The sequence below is a fragment of the Macaca fascicularis genome, chromosome 16, assembly GCF_037993035.2.
Source record: "Macaca fascicularis isolate 582-1 chromosome 16, T2T-MFA8v1.1".
Lineage (NCBI taxonomy): Eukaryota > Metazoa > Chordata > Mammalia > Primates > Cercopithecidae > Macaca > Macaca fascicularis.
Window position 1 is genome coordinate 3,651,934 of NC_088390.1, and position 22,492 is coordinate 3,674,425.

At 49.7% G+C, this 22,492-nt stretch overlaps 1 protein-coding gene across 3 annotated transcripts in view; it reads right to left on the bottom strand.

Annotated features, from left to right (window-relative positions):
- Window positions 1-1,213: 1,213 nt before the first annotated feature.
- Window positions 1,214-22,492, bottom strand: part of SHPK (sedoheptulokinase) — a 30,922-nt gene continuing 9,643 nt past the window's right edge. The window contains exons 3-7 of one of the 3 annotated variants that reach the window (XM_005582520.5): window positions 18,815-18,998; window positions 18,105-18,257; window positions 15,897-16,072; window positions 7,355-7,555; window positions 1,214-3,016 (exon numbers count right to left, since the gene is read on the bottom strand). In XM_005582520.5, coding sequence (XP_005582577.3) covers window positions 2,604-3,016; window positions 7,355-7,555; window positions 15,897-16,072; window positions 18,105-18,257; window positions 18,815-18,998 — 1,127 coding nt within the window. In that variant the 3' untranslated portion in view covers window positions 1,214-2,603. Of the gene's footprint in view, window positions 3,017-7,354; window positions 7,556-15,896; window positions 16,073-16,423; window positions 17,411-18,104; window positions 18,258-18,814; window positions 18,999-22,492 lie in introns of those variants that run through there. The other 2 variants (XM_065532614.2, XM_074018237.1) reach the window with 2 other exon arrangements.

A 22,492-nucleotide genomic window follows, 5' to 3' on the forward strand; every position in this document is an offset into this window, starting at 1 on the left:
TTGTCATTCACATGGGGTATGTCCCAAGAACCCCCATGGATGCCTGAAACCAAAGCTAGTATTGGATCCTGTATATGCCATGTTTTTTCTATATATACATATCTGTAATGTAATTTAGTTTATAAATTAGGCACAGTAAGAGATTAACTACAACAATAAGGTAGAACAATTTGGTTTTTTTTTTTTTTGAGACAAAGTCTCGCTCTGTCACCCAGGCTGGAGTGCAGTGGCGCAATCTCAGCTCACTGCAACCTCTGCCTCCCGAGCTCAAGCAATTCTCCTGCCTCAGGCTCATGAGTAGCTGGGATTACAGCACCTGCCACCATGCCCAGCTAATTTTTGCATTTCCAGTAGAGACGGGGTTTCACCACTTTGGCCAGGTTGGTTTCAAACTCCTGACGTCAGGTGATCCACCTGCCTCGGCCTCCCAAAGTGCTAGGATTACAGGCATGAGCCACCGCACGCAGCCAAAATAGAACAGTTTTAACAATATACTGTAATAAAAGTTATCACACACTGTAATCGTAACTTTTGCAGTTCCACGTGTGACAGCAAAACTGGCATGAGGCCGGGGTCAGTGGCTCCCGTCTGCAATCCTAGTACTTTGGGAGGCCGATGTGGGCAGGTCACCTGAGGTCAGGAGTTCGAGACCAGCCTGGCCAACATGGTGAAACCCCATCTCTACTAAAACTACAAAAAAATTAGCTGGGAGTGGTAGCAGGAGCCTGTGGTCTCAGCTACTCAGAAGGGTGAGGCAAGGGAATCGCTTGAACACAGGAAGCAGCTCAGTGAGCCGAGATTGCGCCACTGCACTCCAGCCTGGGTAACAGAGTATGAGACTGTGTCTCAAAAAAAAAAAAAAAAAGCAAAAACAACTAGCATGAATTTTTCTTTACAATTTCACAGATAGAAGATTCAGCGTATGACTGTTTTGCTCCCATCTTTTCACTTAAAGGAAGCACCTTAGGGTTTCTCTTTGGCATATCCGAATAGCCAGCATCACTACTCGGGTGCTTTGGGACCCTTATGAAGTAAGAGTGACCGGAACACAAGCACTGTGATACCAGGACGGGCCATCTGATGACCAAGTGACTGACCGGAGTGGGGAGCGTCTACGGTGTGGACATTGGGGAAACAGGGACAGTTCACATCCCGGACGGCACGGCAGAGACCATCACACTGCTCAGCACCACGCACAGTGGAAAACTTGGGGAACTGTCTCAGGAATTTTCCATTTAATATGGGCTTTAGTATCTGACATTTGCCCAGCATGATCAGGCATTTGCTCTCATCTCAGAGCTTCCAGATAATCGCATAATTTGTAAAATGACATTTATAAAGAGACGATATGTTTCATACCTGTCGTGGATACTGAGAGAGAGAGAGAGACTACGACTGCCTCTCAAACTCGTGGTTGCCTGGGTGCCTCTGGGCCAGGCCTGCCTGAGCCTGGGCTCCTGTGGGGGTCTGGGAGTAGATGCAGCGATGGTGGCCCCCTCCTGGAAACCACCCCACAGCCATCCCTACCAATCACAGGAAGGCTTACGATGCTCTGGGGTCCCTGCAGGGATGCTGACTCAAATAGATGTTTCTGCTGAGCCAGGAACAGACAGTGGGCCAGCGAAGCCCACGCCACGCGAAAGGAGAGCCTAGGTCTATGGGACACAGAGTTCTCTTTGAATGAACTACCTGCCCCATCTGGCAGGAGTCGGCCTGGCTGCATCCCCTCCCATGAAGGCTTCTGGAACGTGCAGGGGCAAAAGCACTGCTGCACAGACATGCTCCTGGCAAGGGTCCTGCTGGTGCCTTGTCAGGTTCTGGAGTGGTGTGAGCCGCACAGCATCGGTCCCCCTTGCTGCTCGGGCCATCCGCCTCTCCTTCTCCGCAACCTGCCTTCCAGGCAGTTGTGCCGTGAAGACCTGGGCAGCCCGGGTGCAGCAAGCTCTCCTGGGGCTGAGTACACGCAGCAAGAAGGCCGGCACGCAGCCCCGCATCGTCCTCTGAGCCAGCCTGCTGCATCGTGCTTGGGTTACTCCCTGACCCAGCTGAGCACCTGCGGCCAGGCGGAGGATGAGACTAGGAAAGGGGCCTCCGGTCACATGGTTCAGTGCAGGACAGAAGAACTGTTCCAGAAGTCCATATGTCCCGAGTCTGAGCTTCAGGTCTCCAAAAACAATCATTGAAAGCTGGGCATGGGGCAGGTCTTCCTTTCTTACTTGGGGCCACAGTCACCGGACTTTCTGGTGTCTGAAGTACACACTGATCTGCTCTCTGTCTACAAGTGAACCACAGAGGAGTCTGCTGACCAGGAGCCTGGGTTACTGTGCTCTCACGCTCTCTCTCTCCCACACTGACATTTGTAAAGGGCTCCCAGGCGGGTCTCTTTCAGAAGGCACTCATTTGGGATCTGGCTGACGGCTCCTGGCTGCCCCTTATTAGAGTATGTTCTGAAGGGAAGTTCTTGGCCGAGATGGAACCTCACAACAAGCACGGCTTAAAAGCTGTCCACTGAACTGTCCAGGGAAAGGATGACCCACAGATGGTGTCAGGAATGTTAACCAGGTAACATTCGCAGCAGTCCTTTGGCGAAAGAGTTTGCTGTCTTAAGATTCCTTCTGGTTGAGGTGTCTCCGGAGCATGACCAGGGCTGCCCCGACAGCTGCGTCCACATCCTGCCCAAAGGACATGGGCAAAGGGAAAGCCCTCTGCACCTCCTGCTTCAGCACCTCGTTCCTGGACAGCGCACTCCCACTGCCCATCACCCGCTCCACGCCCCACTCCCGGAGCTGCTGAATCGGAAGCATGGAGTGCAGGTTCTGAACAATGCCTCGGCACAGAGCCCGGGTCACGTGCCCCAGGGAGAGGTCAGAGGAGGAGATTCTGGTCACGGAGGCCAGCTGGTCCGGCAGGTGCCTCTCCCCCAGCACTGTTGGGGTGATGGTCAGGTGGGTATCTCTCTGCTGCACAGCTGCCTGGATCATGCGTGAATACACGGTGGATTCTTCAACCTCCAGGCCTGCCAGAGACAGAGAGATCTGTGTGAGCTCCTGCAGCCCCCTCGATGCAGGCTGAGATGGTACAGAATTCCCACAGGGCGGGAACAGCGCTACTTGCTGCTTCTCCTCCCGCTGCGGCTGGTGGTTCTGGGCTCAGGGACTTCTATAGCCAGGCTAGCTGTACTCTGCCCTGGATCCCCACCCGCTGTCTCAGTGCAGACCCCAGGCAGACATCAGGGTGAGATCTCGTAAGTGCTGCTGTGAGCCCTAACCTTAACCCAGGCTTCTTAACCAAGGGGACCAAGTGCATATACTGATTAATAACTATCATTGGCTGGGCGCAGTGGCTCACATCTGTAATCCCAGCACTTTGGGAGGACGAGGCGGGCGGATCACCTGAGGTCAGGAGTTCGAGACCAGCCTGGCCAACATGGTGGAACCCCGACTCTACTAAAAGTACAAAAATTAGCCGGGCGTGGTGGCAGGCACCTGTAATCCCAGCTACTCAGGAGGCTGAGGCAGGAGAATCGCTTGAACCAGGGAGGCAGAGGTTGCAGTGAGTGGAGCTTGCACCACTGCACTCCAGCCTGGGCGACAAGAGCAAGACTCCATCTAAAAAAAAAAAAAAAAAAAAAAAAAGCTATCATCATGGATGTTATTAGAGTCATTAGCAGCATCAGAAATCCCAGGATCCAGGACCGATCACTGTCTGGGCCACCCTTGTTATGTGCACAGGACACCTGAAAGCCAAGGAGGAAGGATGAGTTGACCATCCTACAACTTGCTTTTCAGTGTCAAGCCAGAATCCCGGTCGGACTTTTCTCCCTGACACCATGTTAGCTCTGCGTTCGTTTTTGTTTTGTTTTGTTTTTATCTGAGACTCACTCTGTCGCCCAGGCTGGAGTGCAGTGGCACGTATCCTATCGGCTCACTATAACCTCTGCCTGCCAGGTTCAAGCGATTCTCCAGCCTCAGCCTCCCAGGTAGCTGAGATTACAAGCCTACACCGCCACACCCAGCTAATTTTGGTATTTTTAGTACAGACGAAATTTGTACTAAAGCTCTCGATCTCACGTGATCTACCCGCCTCAGCCTCCCAAAGTACTGGGGTTACAGGTGTGAGCCACTGTGCCCAGCCAGTTCTGCATTCTTAAAACAAACAAATGAAAAAAAAAAAGGGCCAAGCGCGGTGGCTCACGCCTGTAATCCCAGCACTTTGGGAGGTCAAGACAGGCAGATCACTTGAAGTCAGGAGTTCCAGACCAGCCTGCACAACATGGTAAAACCCCGTCTCTACTAAAAATACAAAAATTAGCCAGGCATGGCAGTGTGTGCCTGTAGTCCCCAGCTATTTGGGATACTGAGGCATAAGAATCGCTTGAACCCAGATGGCAGAGCTTGCAGTGAGCTGAGATGGCGCCACCGCACTCCAGTCTGGGTGACAGTGCAAGACTTGGTCAAAAAAAAAAAAAAAAAAGCCTTTGCTTTCAATACACTTTGACCTTAGAATCACTTTTGATCTCTAACCTAGCATTACCTGAGGGAAAGCAAACATCGCCTTGATAAGAAGAAAGTTATCAACATCGGGGTTTCTTGAGAGCACTGTGGGCCCATCTCCACACTTTCTGATTTAACTGGTGTGGGTTGCAGGCTGAGGGCTGGAATTTGTAAACACTTGCGGGTGATTCTTATACACAGCCAGGCTGGGGAGCCCACGACCTAGACCTAAGGCTCCTCCATCCTAGGGCTTCTCCAGCCTGAATATACAGATGAGTCACTCAGGGTTCTTTTTTTTTTTTTTTGAGATGGAGTCTCACTCTGTCACCCAGGCTGGAATGCAGTGGCATGATCTCAGCTCACTGCAACCTCTGCCTTCCAGGTTCAAGGGATTCTTCTGCGTCAGCCTCCCGAGTAACTGGTATTACAGATACCTACCACCACGCCAGGCTAATTTTTGTATTTTTAGTAGAGACAGGGTTTCACCATATTGGCCAGGCTGGTCTTGAACTCCTGACCTCATGATCCGCCCTCCTCGGCCTTCCAAAGTGTTGGGATGACAGGTGTGAGCCACTGCGCCCGGCCAGGGATCTTTTTAACACATCGCTTGGACTCAGATTGCCCAGGGCTGACCTTAAGGTTCTGCATTTGTTAAAAGCTCCCAGAGGAAGCTGTACTGCAGGCCCTGTGCTGTGGACCAGGCTTTCTGAGGAGAAAGTTCTAGAGCAGTGCTTATTAATACTCCAAGCCTCAGAATCACCTGAGGAACTTTTATATAACATCATGCTCAAGGCCCACACCCAGTCCAATAAATCAGAATTTATGGGTGTGGGACCAGGACGCAATGCTATTTTTAAACTCCACAATACTTCCCGGGTGTGGTCACTGCTGACACCCATCAATCTAGAGAGTCACCAAGGAGTCACCGTGGGAACATTGAACCTCTGCAAATGCAGGGGTGCAGGGGTGCAATCTCAGCCCCACTGCAACCTCCGCATCCCGGGTTCAAGCGACTCTCCTGCCTCAGCCTCCCAAGTAGCTGGAATTACAGGCGTGGGCCACCACACCTGGCTACCTTTTGTATTTTTAGTAGAGATGGGGTTTCACTATGTTGGCCAGGCTGGTCTCGAACTCCTGACCTCAGGTGATCTGCCCGCCTCAGCCTCCCAAAGTGCTGGGATGACAGGCGTGAGCCACCGCGCCTGGCTGTTTTATTTTTTAAATCATGTTCTTGTCTTTCTTTAGTAAAAGTTCAGGAAAAAAGGTTTTTGGTTTTTTTTTTTTTTACAGACAGGGTCTTGCTTGTTGCCCCGGCTAGACTTGAACAACTTTGAGCTCAAGCGATCCTTCCGCCTCGGCCTCCTGAGTAGCTGGGATTACAGCCACGTGTCACCATGCACAGCACCAAAAACAGTTGTAAAGGAAAGTTAAAACATACTCAAGGTCAAGGTCTTCTTCCTCTCTGGGAAATACTTGGGCCATGACCCAAGCCCTGGGGTACCTGAAGGAAGGCGAATCCCAGCTGGAGGCCTGGAAGAGAGGCCTGGCCTCTAGCAGAGTGTCTGCGTCCTCAGCTCCCGCTAATCTATTAGTGAGGACTCATGGAGGCCAAAGCTCCTACGAGCTGTTGAGTTAATTCTAACCCATGGACTTAAGACCACAAGACACTGGAGCTGGGGGAAGGCGCTTGCCAAGGCCGAGACTCAGGGACACAGCTGGGAACCAAGGCCCCTCTCCTGGGTTCCACCCCGCACCGTGCTTCTCTGAGAAATGTCTACATCGGACCGGGCGTGGTGGCTCACACCTGTAATCCCAGCACTTTGGGAGGCCGAGGCAGGCGGATCACGAGGTCAGGAGATCGAGACCATTCTGGCTAAGACGGTGAAAACCCGTCTCTACTAAAAATACAAAAAATTAGCTGGACATGGTGGCAGTTGCCTGTAGTATCTGCTACTTGGGAGGCTGAGGCAGGAGAATGGTGTGAACTTGGGAGGTGGAACTTGCAGTGAGCCAAGATCGCACTACTGCCCTCCAGCGAGACTCCATCTCAAAAAAAAAAAAAAAGAAAAGAAAAAAAGAAAAGAAAAAGAAATGCCTACATCAGGCCAGGCACGGTGGCTCACGCCTGTAATCCCAGCACTTTGGGAGGCTGAGGCGGGTGGATCACCCGAGGTCAGGAGTTCGAGATCAGCCTGGCCAACATGGTGAAACCAAGTCTCTCCTAAAAATACAAAAACTTGCCAGGCGTGGTGGCGGGCACCTGTAATCCCAGCTACTTGGAAGGCTGAGTCAGGAGAATCCCTTGAACCCGGGTGGCAGAGCTTGCAGTGAGCCAAGATCACGCTATTGCACTCCAGCCTGGGTGACAGAGTGAGACTCCGTCTCAAAAAAAAAAAAAAAAAAAAGAAGAGGAAACGTTTGCATCGCACTTCCTATGGGCCAGTCTTCTCAGGATATAAATACATTGTAAGTGAAATATGCACCATTGCAAGTCGAGGAGCATCTGTCTATGGAGAGCAGAGAAAACCTCATAAATTCTACCCCAGGAATAAGAGAAGGGAGCAGGAGGGGAAAAGGGGGAGCAGGGAGGGCGGGGGAAAGCTGGGGAGACTGTTAGGAAGGTTCACAGTCAAGGTTGAGGGAAGGGTGCCTGACCCAAAGAAAAAAGTAGGTGATGGCAGCTCAGAGGACAAGAAGAAAAGAGGCTGCAAGCTCAGATCCCGAAGGATGGGAGAAATATGGCAGGACCTGGTGGGGTCAGAGACCTGAATGTGGACGCTGAAACCGCACATGAAGCTCCAAGACCCTGCCAGGTAGAAAGGACAGGCAGAGAACACAGCGCTGTGTGGACCCCACCTTACCTAGATCTGCCATCCACTGAACCAGCATGTGGACAAACGTGGCCAGCACGTTGCCGCCGTTGAGTGACGCGGCCACCCCCAGGTAGGTCCTGTCGAAGTATGGGAAGTAGGCGACTGGGGCCGTAGGGTCTGGAGTCTGTCCGGGCTGGAATCCCGAGGGCATGGAGGCTGCCAGCTGAACCGAGGTGCTGATGTTGAGAACTGGGGTCCAGAGAAAGCAGAACTTAGGCCTGTGGGGCTAACTCAGAGGTCACGAGTCACAGTTTGGCAGTGAGAGAGGGTGGCCTGTCAGGCTAATTCAGAGGTCATGAGTCACAGTTCGGCAGTGAGACAGGGTGGGGTTTTAAAAATATGTCCAGGGTAGTTAGAAGGGCAAGGTGTTGTAGAGATGTAGATCAAAGGATTTTTTTTTTCTTTTTTTTTTTTTTTGAGACAGGGTCTCGCTCTGTCACCCAGGCTGGAGTGCGATGGTGCGATCTCGGCTCACCGCCTCCCAGGTTCAAGCAATTTGCCTCAGCCTCCCGAGTAGCTGGGACTACAGGTGTGAGCCACCACGCCCGGCTAATTTTTGTATTTTTAGTAGAGATGGGGTTTCACCATCTTGGCCAGACTGGTCTCGAACTCCTGGCCTCATGATCCATTCACCTTGGCCTCCCAAAGTGCTGGGATTACAGGCGTGGAGCCACCGCGCCCAGCCGATACTCCTCCTTTCAAGAGGTAGAACCTGATTCCCCTCCTTGTGAAAAGGGGGCTGGACTTAGTGACTCACTTCTAGTGAACGAAATAAAGCCCAAGAGACAGTGTGCGACTTCAGAGGCTAAGTCATAAAAGGCACTGCGGCTCCTGTCTGGGTCACGCTGTCTTGTGGATCACTTGCTCTCGGGGAAGGCAGGTGCCACGTCGTGAGCAGCCCTGTGGAGAGCCTCACGTTCCAGGGAACTGAGGCCTTCTGCCGACAGCATCACACATGGGCTCGGGGGCAGATCCTCCAGGCTCAATCAAGCCTTTGGAAGACTGCAGCTCCAGTGTGAATGCAACTTCACAAGAGACCTTGAGCCAGGCCATCCCGCCCCACTCAGAATCCTGACCCTCAGAAACTGTCCAAAATAATAAACGCCTGTTGTTTTAGGCTACTACGTATCAGGGTAATTTGTTACACAGCAAAAGAAAACTATGACAGGGTAAGACCTCAGACCAAGGGCTTTATCCTCTGGAGAGGGTTCATTCATTGGCAGGGAGTACCATGCTTGCTATTTCCAAAGTATTCTCTCTTTTATGTTGTGGCTTTTGTTTTTGTGTTTGTTTTTGAGACAGAGTTTCATTCTGTCGCCCAGGCTGGAGTGCAATGGTGCAATCTCGGCTCACTGCAACCTCTGTCCCCTGGTTCAAGTGACTCTCCTGCCTCAGCCTCCTGAGTCGCTGGGATTACAGGCATGTGCCACCACGCCTGGCTAATTTTTTGTATTTTTAGTAGAGACGGGGTTTCACCATGTTGGCCAGGCTGGTCTCGAACTCCTGACCGCAGGTGATATACCCGCCTCGGCCTCCCAAAGTGCTGGGATGACAGGCCTGAGCCACCGTGCCCAGCCCCAAAGTATTCTCTTCACACCTTCCCTGTCACCAGCAACGGGAAATCCCCTGGGCCCAGCACAGAGTGGATGAGTTTCTCCTCTAATTCCAGGCCAGAGCTTGGGGGCTGTTCCAGCAGTGCCTTCTCCATTTCTCATGAGACCGAGCTAAAAAGCCTGCTCGTCCCAATCTGTTTACGGGCCAGAGTTCAGCATCCAATTTTCCCACCCACTCAGGGGGTCAAAGGCAAAGAGAGCAAAAAGAAGCCTCAGGAAGCCAATACCGTTTGCTTTGTGCCACGTCAAGCTTCCCACCGTGACTACAAACTGGAAGTAACATGCCCTCCACCGTCCCCTCGGGTGGAGGCAACAACGCTTTTGTTTCTTTCACTCTCGCTTACATTTTGTAGCATTTATCAGTGCTGTTTGAAAAAATTCCAGCGGCTGGGCACAGTGGCTCACGCCTGTAATCCCAGCACTTTGGGAGGACGAGGTGGGTGGATTGCCTGAGGTCAGGAGTTCAAGACCAGCCTGACCAATATGGTGAAACCCCATGTCTACTAAAAATACAAAAATTAGCCGGGCGTGGTGGTGCACACCTGTAATCCCAGGTACTTGCGAGGCTGAGGCAGGAGAATTGCCTGAACCCGGGAGGCGGCGGTTACGGTGAGCCGAGATCGCACCACTGCACTCCAGCCTGGGTGACGGAAAGGAAAGGAAAAAGGAAAAAGGAGAGGAAAGGAAAGGAAAGGAAAAAGGAAAAGGAAAGGAAAGGAAAAAGGAAAGGAAAAGGAAAGAAAAGGAAAAGGGAAAGGAAAGGAAAGGAAAGGAAAAGGAAAGGAAAAGGAAAGGAAAGGAAAAGGAAAGGAAAGGAAAAGGAAAGGAAAGGAAAGGGAAAGGAAAGGAAAGGAAAGGAAAGGAAAGGAAAGGAAAGGAAAGGAAAAAGGAAAAGGAAAGGAAAGGAAAGGAAAGGAAAGGAAAGGAAAGGGAAAGGAAAGGAAAGGAAAAAGGAAAAGGAAAGGAAAGGAAAGGAAAGGAAAGGAAAAAGAAAAGGAAAAGGGAAAGGAAAGGAAAGGAAAGGAAAAGGAAAGGAAAAGGAAAAGGAAAGGAAAGGAAAAGGAAAGGAAAGGAAAAGGAAAGGAAAGGAAAAGGAAAGGAAAGGAAAAGGAAAGGAAAGGAAAAGGAAAGGAAAGGGAAAGGAAAGGAAAGGAAAGGAAAAAGGAAAGGAAAGGAAAGGAAAGGGAAAGGAAAGGAAAGGAAAGGAAAAGGAAAGGAAAGGGAAAGGAAAGGAAAGGAAAAGGAAAGGAAAGGAAAAGGAAAGGAAAGGGAAAGGAAAGGAAAGGAAAGGAAAGGAAAGGAAAAGGAAAGGAAAGGGAAAGGAAAGGAAAGGAAAAGGAAAGGAAAGGAAAAGGAAAGGAAAGGGAAAGGAAAGGAAAGGAAAAAGGAAAAGAAAGGAAAGGAAAGGAAAGGAAAGGAAAAAGGAAAGGAAAAGGAAAGAAAAGGAAAAGGGAAAGGAAAAGGAAAGGAAAGGAAAAGGAAAGGAAAGGAAAAAGGAAAACAAAGGAAAGGAAAGGAAAGGAAAGGAAAAAGGAAAAGAAAGGAAAGGAAAGGAAAGGAAAGGAAAAAGGAAAAGAAAGGAAAGGAAAGGAAAGGAAAGGAAAAAGGAAAGGAAAAGGAAATAAAAGGAAAAGGGAAAGGAAAAGGAAATAAAAGGAAAAGGGAAAGGAAAAGGAAATAAAAGGAAAAGGGAAAGGAAAAGGAAATAAAAGGAAAAGGGAAAGGAAAAGGAAATAAAAGGAAAAGGGAAAGGAAAAGGAAATAAAAGGAAAAGGGAAAGGAAAAGGAAAGGAAAGGAAAGGGAAAGGAAAGGAAAGGAAAAGGGAAAAGAAAGGAAAGGAAAGGAAAGGAAAAGAAAGGAAAGGAAAGGAAAGAAGGGGAAAAAGAAAAGAAAAGAAGGAGAAAAAGGAAAAACTCTAATCAGGAGGCCGTTACACAAAGGTGGCTCTAGTACTGTGAATTCCTGTGTGAACAAACCAAAACCCAATGTAAACAGTAAAATGAAACTGGAAACTACACCAGTCAGAAACCACCAACGAACCTCTCACTCGGAATTGTCCACTCTCACCAGTCAGAATTATCTTCTGTGTCTGACTTCTGCAAACACCTTAAGAAAGTCTTCGTTGGCCGGGCGCGGTGGCTCAAGCCTGTAATCCCAGCACTTTGGGAGGCCAAGACGGGTGGATCACGAGGTCAGGAGATCGAGACCATCCTGGCTAACACGGTGAAACCCCGTCTCTACCAAAAAAGACAAAAAACTAGCCGGGCGAGGTGGCGGGCGCCTGTAGTGCCAGCTACCCGGGAGGCTGAGGCAGGAGAATGGCGGGAACCCGGGAGGCGGAGCTTGCAGTGAGCTGAGATCCGGCCACTGCACTCCAGCCCGGGCGACAGAGCGAGACTCCGTCTCAAAAAAAAAAAAAAAAAAGAAAGTCTTCGCTCGTGCCCCTCTCAGTGGTGTACTAGCCGCCTGCTCTCTAGTGCTACCCTGATTCAGGAATCACTGAATGCTCAAATAAACTTCTTAAAATGTAAAGGTACTTAAGTTTTTCTTTTCCTTTTTTTTTTTTTTTTTTTTTTGAGACAGAGTCTCACTCTGTCACCTGGGCTGGAATGCGGTGGTGTGATCTCAGCTCACTGCAACTTCTGCCTTCCAGGTTTCAACAATTCTCTTGTCTCAGCCTCCTGAGTATCTGGGATTACAGGCGTGTGCCACTACATCCAGCTAATTTTTGTATTTTTGGTAGAGATGAGGTTTCATCATGTTGGCCAGGCTGGTCTCGAACTCCTTGCCTCAAGTGATCTGCCTGCCTCAGCCTCCCGAAGTGCTGGGATTACAGGCGTGAGCCACCGTGTCCAGCCAAGTTTTTCTTTAATCAGATCTGGTGGCGTAAGTGGGATCTGAAGCCACCCACCTCGTGATGACCTCTGGGAGCAACAAGCAAACGGGCATAAGTATCCACTGAGCCTCTGCGCTCACTGCTTCTTACTGCACATTTGCAGGCCGTCACCAGTAAGCCCTCTTGGACATATGAACTCCACAAGTTGTGTTAAGTTCACGTAGTTACTTCGACATTTTTTGTTTGTTTGTTTGTTTTTGTTTTGTTTTGTTTTGTTTTGAGACGGAGTCTCGCTCTGTCGCCCAGGCTGGAGTGCAGTGGTCGGATCTCAGCTCACTGCAAGCTCCACCTCCCGGGTTCACGCCATTCTCCTGCCTCAGCCTCCTGAGTAGCTGGGACTACAGGCGCCCGCCACCTCGCCCGGCTAGTTTTTTGTATTTTTTAGTAGAGACGGGGTTTCACCGTGTTAGCCAGGATGGTCTCGATCTCCTGACCTTGTGATCCGCCCGCCTCGGCCTCCCAAAGTGCTGGCATTACAGGCTTGAGCCACCGCGCCCGGCCTACTTGGACATTTTTAAATGGGTCCTGAAGGGAAGCTTCAGGTGTCCGATTGGGTCAGACAGAAACTAAATTGGGTTTAGTAAAAGACCTCCAGTAGAAAAGGTTCCAGGAAGACAGAAAATAATGGGTTTATTTAAATTCGGGGAGTCTGAGACTCCATCTCAGAACATTTGCTTTTCTAGATAAATGAGTGAATCTTACCAAAACTAATTTAGAATTTTGGTGGCCACAGTAAGGAAGTTTTAACCTAAACAAACAAAAAAATTCCAAACACCTCAGAAACAATGACATATGTTTTTGATTGGCAGGTAAAGGTTTCTAATCTCTTTTTCTTTCTACCTTCCTCTCCCTACGCTGAATCTGCTGACATTTTTGCTTGTTTACCTCGTACCCCAAAGTCAAAAAAAGATGAAAAAAAGAGAACTAGATTACTGTTTATAAAGTCAGGCTCTCAAATTAACTAGCTCTGCTTTTTAAGCATTCTCATGCGTTGGTCAAAATCTTGAGCTCAGAGCAAAAATGAAAGGTATCCCTGTTTGGCATAGAAAATGCTTTGTCTGCCCTATTGAAATTGTTTTCTTTGTCTTGCTTCTGCAAATACTTTACGAAAATTTCCCCTCTTGCCTCTTCTGACACAGTGCTAACAGTCTGGTGCTACCCTGATTCACAAATCACTGAATCTTCAAATAAACTCTTTGTTTGTTTGTTTGTTTTTGAGACAGAGTCTCACTCTGTTGCCCAGGTTGGAGTGCATTGGCGCAATCTCAGCTCACAGCAACCTCTGCCTCCTACATTCAAGCAATTCTCTGCCTCAGCCTCCCGAGTAGCTGGGATTACAGGTGCCCGCCACCAATTCTGGCTAATTGTTTGTATTTTTAGTAGAGATGGGGTTTCACCATGTTGGCCAGGCTGGTCTTGAACTCCTGACCTCGTGACCACCTGCCTCAGTCTCCCAAAGTGCTGGGATTACAGGCGTGAGCCACTGCAACCAGCCAAATAAGCTTTTTAAAATTTAAATGCACTTAAGTTTTTCTTCTATCCAACATTCAGTCCTTTTTTAGCTATGTGTATATGCCACATTTTAAAAATTCATTCACGGCCAGGCACAGTGCTCACACCTGTAACCCCAGCACTTTGGGAGGCTGAGGCAGGTGGATCACGAGGTCAAGAGATCAAGACCATCCTGGTCAACATGGTGAAACCCCATCTCTACCAAAAATACAAAAATTAGCCGGGCATGGTGGCGCACGCCTATAGTCCCAGCTACTTGGGAGACTGAGGCAGGAGAATCACTTGAACTCGGGAGGCGGAGGTTGCGCTGAGCCAAGATTGTGCCACTGCACTCCAGCCAGGTGACAGAGCAAGACTCTGTCTCAAAAAACAAAACAAAACAAAACAAAACCATTCATTAGTTGATAGACATTTAGGTGGTTTCTACTTTTTGGCTATTATAAATAATGCTGCTGTGAACGTCTGTGTACAAGTTTTTGTGTGGACATCATTTATTTTCAGTTCTCCTGGGTGTATTTCTAAGAGCGGAATTGCTGGGTCCTGTTGGTAACTGCATGTTTAACATTTGAGGAACTACCAGCTGTTTTCTAAAGAGGTTGTACCTTTTTACAATCCCACTAGCATGTTCTCACCCTTTTTTTCAAGTTTAAATCATTTTGTATTTAAGCCCTGATTTTACAAAACATAGTATATAAAGGCAAACTAAATTTACATAATTTAAATTGTTATTTTTCTTTTTTTTTTTCTCTAGGGATGATGCCTTAAGAACAACTCAACTTGTTCACGTAAATTGCCTTCAGCCTACATTGCAGTAATGTGTTATAAGATTTTACATGTATTTTGGAAGAAATCACACAGAAAAAGCTGCTTTTTCAATAAACGTGGCCAGCTTCACATCTCTTTTGGTCAGTCCCCCACAGTCATGTGAGGTGAGAGTTATCTGGACCTTGTTTTATACATTGAACCATCATCTTCTCTGCTTGTAGGGCAACTCGGGGCCTAAAGCCAAATGCCTGATTAAAAATTTGGAAGGAGAGGCTGGGCACGATGGCTCACGCCTATAATCCCAGCACTTTGGGAGGCCGAGGCGGGCAGATCACAAGGTGAAGAGATTGAGACCATCCTGGCCAACATGGTGAAACCCCATCTCTACTAAAAATACAAAAATTAGCTAGGAGTGGTGGCACATGCCTGTAGTCCCATCTACTCGGGAGGATGAGGCAGGAGAATCGCTTGAACCCGGGAGGCGAAGGTTGCAGTGAGCTGAGATCGCGCCACTGCACTCCAGCCTGAGAGACAGAGTGAGACTCCATGTCAAAAAAAAAAAGTTGGAAGGAGAATGCTTTGTAGATAGCATCTCTCTCTCACTCAATTCCGACCATCCTGCTGCTTTCAGATTGAGCATAGCTTGGTTCCCCTCCTCTGCTGTCAACCCGTGAGTACCTGACAACATGGCCACCAGCCCTGGGCTCTGGCCTCGCAGCACCACCAAGCACCACGTCGCCCCACGTTCTCACATTTTTAAATGGTTGAAAAGAAATTAAAAGAAGAATTTTTCATGACACATGAAAATTATATGGCATTCCTATTTCAGTGTCTATGAACAATGTTTTACTGGAACACAGCGACACCTGTTCATTCACACATCGTCTAGGGCTGGTTTCGAACTCCTGCAGCAGAGCTGAGCAGTTACAACACAGACTGCATGATCCACAAAGCCGAAAATATTTACAGAAAATATGTTCTGCCCTTTAGAGAAAAAGGGCCAACCCCTGCCCTAGACATGGCTGCCTCTACCCTTACCATGAATACAGAAAATATTCTGCACTTTCTTGTTTTGTTTTGAGACGGAGTCTTGCTCTGTCGCCCAGGCTGGAGTGCAGTGGCATGATCTCGGCTCACTGCAATCTCTGCCTCCCGGGTTCCAGCAATTCTCTGCCTCAGCCTCCCGAGTAGCTGGGACTATGGGTACCCACCACCATGCCTGGCTAAATTTGTACTTTTAGTAGAGATAGGGTTTCACCATCTTGGCCAGGCTGGTCTTGAACTCCTGACTTTGTAATCCGCCCACCTCGGCCTCCCAAAGTGCTGGGATGACAGGCTTGAGCCACCGCGCCCGGCCTATTCTGCACTTCTAATCAGATCTGACATCACTTCTACTGACAAACACACAGTAACCAAAACCCTCATCAGCTCATCTGTTTTCTTGGGCCTATAGTCACATAGAAACCAGACAGCTAGAAAGAGCCATTTCCCTCACCCAACCCCACAGGGGGTCAGCACAGATGGTCGGTGCTCAGGGACAGAATTTGCCCTGCTGGCCTGTAAGCTCCCTCAATAGAGGATTTTCCCTGCAAGGAAGAGGGTGCTTTTCACCTTTACAGAATAATGATCTCCGGCAGGATGCCGAGACTGCTAAGCTCCGCATGCCTGCAGACTCACACAGAGTTGGTGCTTACGAGGCAGGCGACAGTGTAAGTCTGAGGACAGAACAAAACAAACACTTACCTGCATCTGTCCTCTGGGCCATGCAGGAATAGACAGAGGCCTGTAAATCACCCAAGGCCACTCCCACCTCCGTCCCCTCTGGGATTTCAAACCACACGTGGGAAGTTCTGCCCGCCACACTGCCAGGCTCGGCGATGTCCGGGAGCAGGTGGACGGGAAAGCCTGAGCTCCTCAGTCTGTGAAACAAAAGTGGACACCTACATGGATCCACACTTAGGTTTCTGGAGTTTAAGGGATCCTTCCTTCCTTCCTTTCCCCCTCCCTCCCTCCCTTCCTTCCCTTCCTTCCCTCCATCTCTCCACTTCTTTCCTCCCTGCCTTCCTTCCCTTCCCTCCTTCCCTCCTTCCCTCTTTCCCTCCCTCCCTCCCTCCATTCCTTCCCTCCCTCCCTTCCCTTCCCTCCTTCCCTCTCTTCCTCCCTTCCTTCCCTCCCTTCCTTCCTCCCTTCCCCTCCTCCCTCCCTCCTTCCTTTCCCCTTCCTTCCTTCCTCCCTCCCTCCCTCCCTCCCTTCCTTTCTTCCTTCCTTCCTTTTCTTTCCTTCTTTCTTTCTTTTTTACTTATTTATTTTTTTGAGACAGAGTCTTGCTCTGTTGCCCAGACTGGAGTGCAGTGGCACCATCTTGGCTCACTGCAACCTCTGCCTCCAAGGTTCAAGCAATTCTCCTGCCTCAGCCTCCCTAGTAGCTGGGATTACAGGCGCACACAACCATGCCCGGCTACTTTGTGTATTTTTAGTAGAGAAGGGGTTTCGCCATGTTGGCCAGCTGGTCTCGAACTCCTGACCTCACATGATTCACCCGCTTCAGCCTCCCAAAGTGCTGGAATTACAGACGTGAACCACTGCACCCGGCTCCTTCTTTCTTTTTTTCAGACAGGGTCTCGCTCTGTGACCCAGGCTGGAGTGGAGTGGTGTGATCACTGCTCACTGTAACCTCAACTTCCCAGGCTCAAGCAATCTCCCGCCTCAGCCTCCCAAGCAGGCGTACTCCCCCACACCCAGCTGCTTTCTTTTTTGTTGTTTGTTTGTTTCCAGGAAACTCTGCACAGGAAAGCGCTATAGGACACACATGGCCGAAGAGAGGATAGAATTCAGCGCCGTCACAGGTAGCTTCTCTGGCTTTTTTAAAACCATGAGCTTAGGCTTTGTCAGTAGAGTACACTGGCTTTCATAAGCTTAGGATTCACCTTCCAGGAAAGAAAACAAACAACATAAGCAGCCTTGATCAAGTCCAGCCTCCCTTGTTTGAAGGGAACTCAAAAACTCTGCGAACGGAGGCAGCCAGAGGTTCGGCGCCATTATGGTTGGTTAGCACAGTCCAAACCAAAGTCAAACGCAGCAAGCTCCTGAATATCAAATGCGTTCATCACTCAGCGTTAGTGAATGGGGGGCTGTCAATTTCACACAACATGCTGGAAAGTCCTTTACCTGAACTACTAGGTGCTTTTTGTTTTATTTCAGAGCTCAGAATTTGGGCCCTGAAGGAAGTGAACTTACAGGGCACTGGATTTCTGTACCTGAAAAGGCAAATGATTGTTTAAAAGAACTTAAAAGGCATCCTTCAAGCCTACTATCTCTAGTTCTTTTTTCTTTTTTTGGAGACAGAGTCTCGCTCTGTCCCCCAGACGGGAGTGCAGTGGTGCAATTTTGGCTCAATGCAACATCCACCTCCTGGGTTCAAGTGATTCTCCTGCCTCAGCCTCTGGAGTAGCTGGGACTACAGGCACCTGCCACCATGCCCAGTTCATTTTTGTATTTTTTGTAGAGATGGGGTTTCACCACGTTGCTCAGGCTGGTCTCGAACTCCTGACCTCAGATGATCCACAGGCCTCAGCCTCCCAAAGTGCTGGGATTACAGGCATGAGCCACTGTGCCTGGCCCTCTAAGTTAAAGTATTAAAGAGTGAAAGCTGCACTCTGAAACCTACAGACTGGGCCCACGGTCACAGAGAAGGGACAGCCCACCCGGGGTCTGGGGGGCTGTGGAGGAGGACAGCATGGCTGAATCCCCTACCCCAGGGCTCAGGGCTGCGCTTACACTTGGCCCACCCATGCCCCGTGACTGGGACAGGCTGGGGGCACTGGACCCTGATCCTGGCCTCCGGGAACCCTCCGCCACTCCCAGGTGGGAAAGCTCCCACTGAAGCACTGGCTCTGGGGTTGCCCTTCGGATTGGAGCAGGAGGAACAGCCTGCAAGGATGTGATACTCACATCTCCACGTTCCAGCTTTGGCTCTGCGTGTTGAAATAGCCCCAGCTAGCAGCGTTCTGGTCGGACATCAGGGGTCTCGGCAAGCCACACAGCATGGCAACCACATAGTCATGGATGGTGCCGGCTGCGTCGTAGGACTTCAGGAACTCCGGGCTGTTTTTCATACCAAAAACAACTCAACATGGTACAACATGAACTCGGAAGCATGTGCCGCATCTAGCAGCAGGCAGCGGGGACCAGCTGTGCCATGGCCAGGTGGCAGCCACAACCCCACATGCTATGGCTCAAGTCCAGCTGGGTCGCTGGGATTAGGACCTTCCAGCTGCCCCAAGCAAAGCCAGCCTAAGTCAGCCCCAGGGAAGGGGCCTCAGAGGAGGAAGTGTCAAGCCTGGGAAAGCAGACATCAGCCTCCGCAGCAGCCTCGCAGGCATGAACACACTGCAAACTCTCCCCGTGACCCTCGGCAAGTCACTTGCCCTCTCTGTCCCTTCCTCTTCCCATCTGGGTGGGAACTGGATAACCAATAGAGAGCCCTCTGCAAAAGGATGCGGTTCTGGACCCAATCTAGGTCCAGGCCATGCTCCCTCTTGTCCTGCCAAGACACGCTCACTGCAGCAGAGCCCAGCAGGCGGGGCGATGCTGACGCAGCCCCGGCCCATTCTCATTCTCCCAGAAACCCAGCCCCCAAGTCAAAGTGCAGTTGCCCGTACCAATGTTTCAAAAGCCAGAAGATCGTTGCACAGCCAAAGCCCGTGGCCACACTGAGATGAGACTTCGGCTGGGGTAGAGAGGCCAGGAATTCGCTGCTGCATCGGCCATCCTGCCACGTGACCAAGTGGCTAACAGCTCGGGGCTCGAACACAGGGGCAATCCCTTCCTCTATCCATTCGCAGCCTGGAACAAAAGAGACGGCCAAAAATGAAGAAAAGAGCAATTGACTAGGCATGGTGCGGCCTTGATACCACTCTGCTGGTGAGTGACAAAATACGTGCGAATGGTCCCATGATAAAGCCTGGCGCACCACCTGTGGGTCCTAATGGCACTGGCTTTAGTGCTTGCCTCTACCATATAATGACTGTGGGACCCTGGGCACGTCACATACTCCCTCCGTTTGCCACACTTCCTGTTTCTTTTTATTCTTTTTTGAAGTTAATATCACATCTCCCCACATCCCATAAGAGAAGATGTCTTGGCCGGGCGCGGTGGCTCAAGCCTGTAATCCCAGCACTTTGGGAGGCCGAGACGGGCGGATCACGAGGTCAGGAAATCGAGACCATCCTGGCTAACACGGTGAAACCCCGTCTCTACTAAAAATACAAGAAAATTAGCCGGGCGAGGTGGCGGGTGCCTGTAGTCCCAGCTACTCGGGAGGCTGAGGCAGGAGAATGGCGTGAACCCCGGGGGGCGGAGCTTGCAGTGAGCCGAGATCGGGCCACTGCACTCCAGCCTGGGGCACAGAGCGAGACTCCGTCTCAAAAAAAAAAAAAAGAGAAGATGTCTGGCACAATCTCAAGTCCCCTGGTCTCTGTCCCTCCAACCCTCATCATGACAACATTATCTAGGCTTCCTGCTACTTGATTACCAGTAAATTTTCTCTTTTCCTTAGGTCTTAGCTGATTGATTTTTATTTTATTTTATTTTATTTTATTTTTGAGACAGAGTCTCACTGTGTCCCCCAGGCTGGAATGCAGTGGCATGATCTCGGCTCACTGCAACCTCCATCTCCCAGGTTCAAGCGATTCTCGAGCCTCAGCCTCCCGAGTAGCTGAGACTACAGGCCCAAGCCACCATGCCCAGCTAATTTTTTTTTTTTTTTTTTGGAGACAGAGTCTCGCTTTGTCTCCCAGGCTGGAGTGCAGTGGCCGGATCTCAGCTCACTGCAAGCTCCGCCTCCCGGGTTTACGCCATTCTCCTGTCTCAGCCTCCCAAGTAGCTGGGACTACAAGTGCCCGTCACCTCGCCCAGCTGGTGTTTTGTATTTTTTTAGTAGAGACGGGGTTTCACCGTGTTCGCCAGGATGGTCTCGGTCTCCTGACCTCGTGATCCTCCCGTCTTGGCCTCCCAAAGTGCTGGGATTACAGGCTTGAGCCACCGCGCCCGGCCCCAGCTAATTTTTTTGATTTTTTAGTAGAGACAAGGTTTCATCATGCTGCCCAGGCTGGTCTCCAACTCCTGAGCTCAGGCAATCCACCCGCCTCAGCCTTCCAAACCGCTAGGATTACAGGCATGAGCCACCACGCCTGGCCCTGATTGATTTTTAGACGTCCAAATTTACTTTAAAAAAATCTGACCATGAGATTTTTTTCATTTGTGCCTTGTGACATCCTCTGGATTTCTCTCTGCTCTGATTCAGTGATTTCACCCAAGGCCATTCTCAGTGTCAGTCTTTCCAGGCAGTGTCTGAAGACCTAGATACCTCCAGGTATTTTTCATGTTCCCATCTTTGAATGCCAGTTTGATCCGTTACAACAGTCTGGTTCTGAGTTCCTTCCCTTCCATGCTTAAAAGCACTTTTTGTGGTTGACTGTCGCAAATTCTTCACTACTCCTCCCACTAAGAGGTGGCATCTGAATCCTCTTTCCTTGAATATAGAATCACCTTGGTGACATGCTTGACCAGGAGAATGTGGAGGCAGTGACATCTTGGGACTCCCAAGGCTAGGTCATAAGAAGCATTGCAGCTCCCACCCAAGCCTCTTACATAACTCTCTCTGGGGCAATCAGCCTCCAGATAAGAAGTGCAACTACACCGAGGCCGCCATGCTGAGGAGAGCACGGGCAAAGAGCAGCCGGCATACCGTTTCCAGGTGAGCCCAGCCTCCAGCCCTCCCCACCAAGGTACCAGGCATTGAGTAAAGCCACCATGACTCCCCGACCAATCTGTCCACCAGATGAACACTGAAGCAACCTCCACCATCTCCATGTACGAGCAGCAGTGGGCTAAGCCTTGCCCAATCCCTGACCCAAAAAATCATGAGATGATAAATGCTTGTTGCTTTCAGTCACTAGGTTGGAGGTAGTTTGTTATGCCGCAATAGGTCATCAAAATACTACTCCTGGTCAGGCGCGGTGGCTCACGCCTATAATCCCAGTACTTTGGGAGGCCAAGGCAGGCGGATCATCTGAGGTCAGGAGTTCGAGACCAGCCTGGGTAACGTGGCGAAACCTCATCTCTACAAAAAATACAAAAATTAGCCAGGCATGATGGCGCATGCCTGTAATCCCAGCTACTCGGGAGACTGAGGCAGGAGAATCGCTTGAACCCAGGAGGCAGAGGTTGCAGGGAGCTGAGATCGTACCACTGCACTCCAACTTGGGTGACAGAGTGAGATTCCATCTCAGAAAAACAAAACAAACAAAAAAATACTATTCCATTGTCTTTTCACATGGAGTGTTGCTGTTGAAAAAAATCTAATGTCAATCTCACCCTTATTCTTTCATATGAGATCTGATCTTTTGCTCTGCAAACTTTTAGAATTCTGTCTTTGAAATCCTTAAACGTTCACTAGAATATATCTAGCTGGGCGTTGTCTTTATCTCCTCTATGACATTCTATGGGCCCTTTCGGGCTGGGGTGTTCCATCTTATTTTACCAATTATAGGAAATTTTTCTCCATTATTTCTTCAAAGATTTCCTCCTCTCCATTTTTATTTTTCCCTTTCCGGTCTCCTATTATTTAGATGCTAGTGCTTCTATTTGTATCCTCAATATCTGTTACCTTGTCAGACGCGGTGGCTCACATCTGTAATTCCAGCACTTTGGGAGGCTGAAGCAGGTGGATCACTTGAGGTCAGGAGTTCAAGACCAGCCTGGCCAACATGGTGAAACTCCTTCTCTACTAAAAATACCAAAAAAAAAATAGCTGGGCTTGGTGGCGGGCGCCTGTAGTCATAACTACTCGGGAGGCTAAGGCAGGAGAATGGCGTGAACCCAGGAGGCGGAGCTTGCAGTGAGCCGAGATCGCACCACTGCACTCCAGCCTGGGCAACACAGCAAGACTCCATCTCAAAAAAAAAAAAAAATTAGCCAGGCATAGTGGCAGGTGCCTGTAATAACAGTTACTTGGGAGGGGAGATTTAGGCAGGAGAATGACTTGAATCCGGGAGGCAGAGGTTGCAGTGAACCCAGATCGCACCATTGTACTCCAGCCTGGGCGACAAGAGCAAGACTCCATCTCAAAAAAAATAAAAACAAAAATAAATACCAGTTTTCCACTCCCTTTGCCAACTCTCGACATTACTGAACATTTTGATTTCTTACCATCCGATGGGTGGAGAGTGTTGCGCTGTTGTTTTCATCCGCACCGCTCTAATGACTAACGATGCTGAACATCTTTGCAGATGTGTACTAGCCATTCGTATTTCCTCTTCTAGGAATAACCTGTTGGT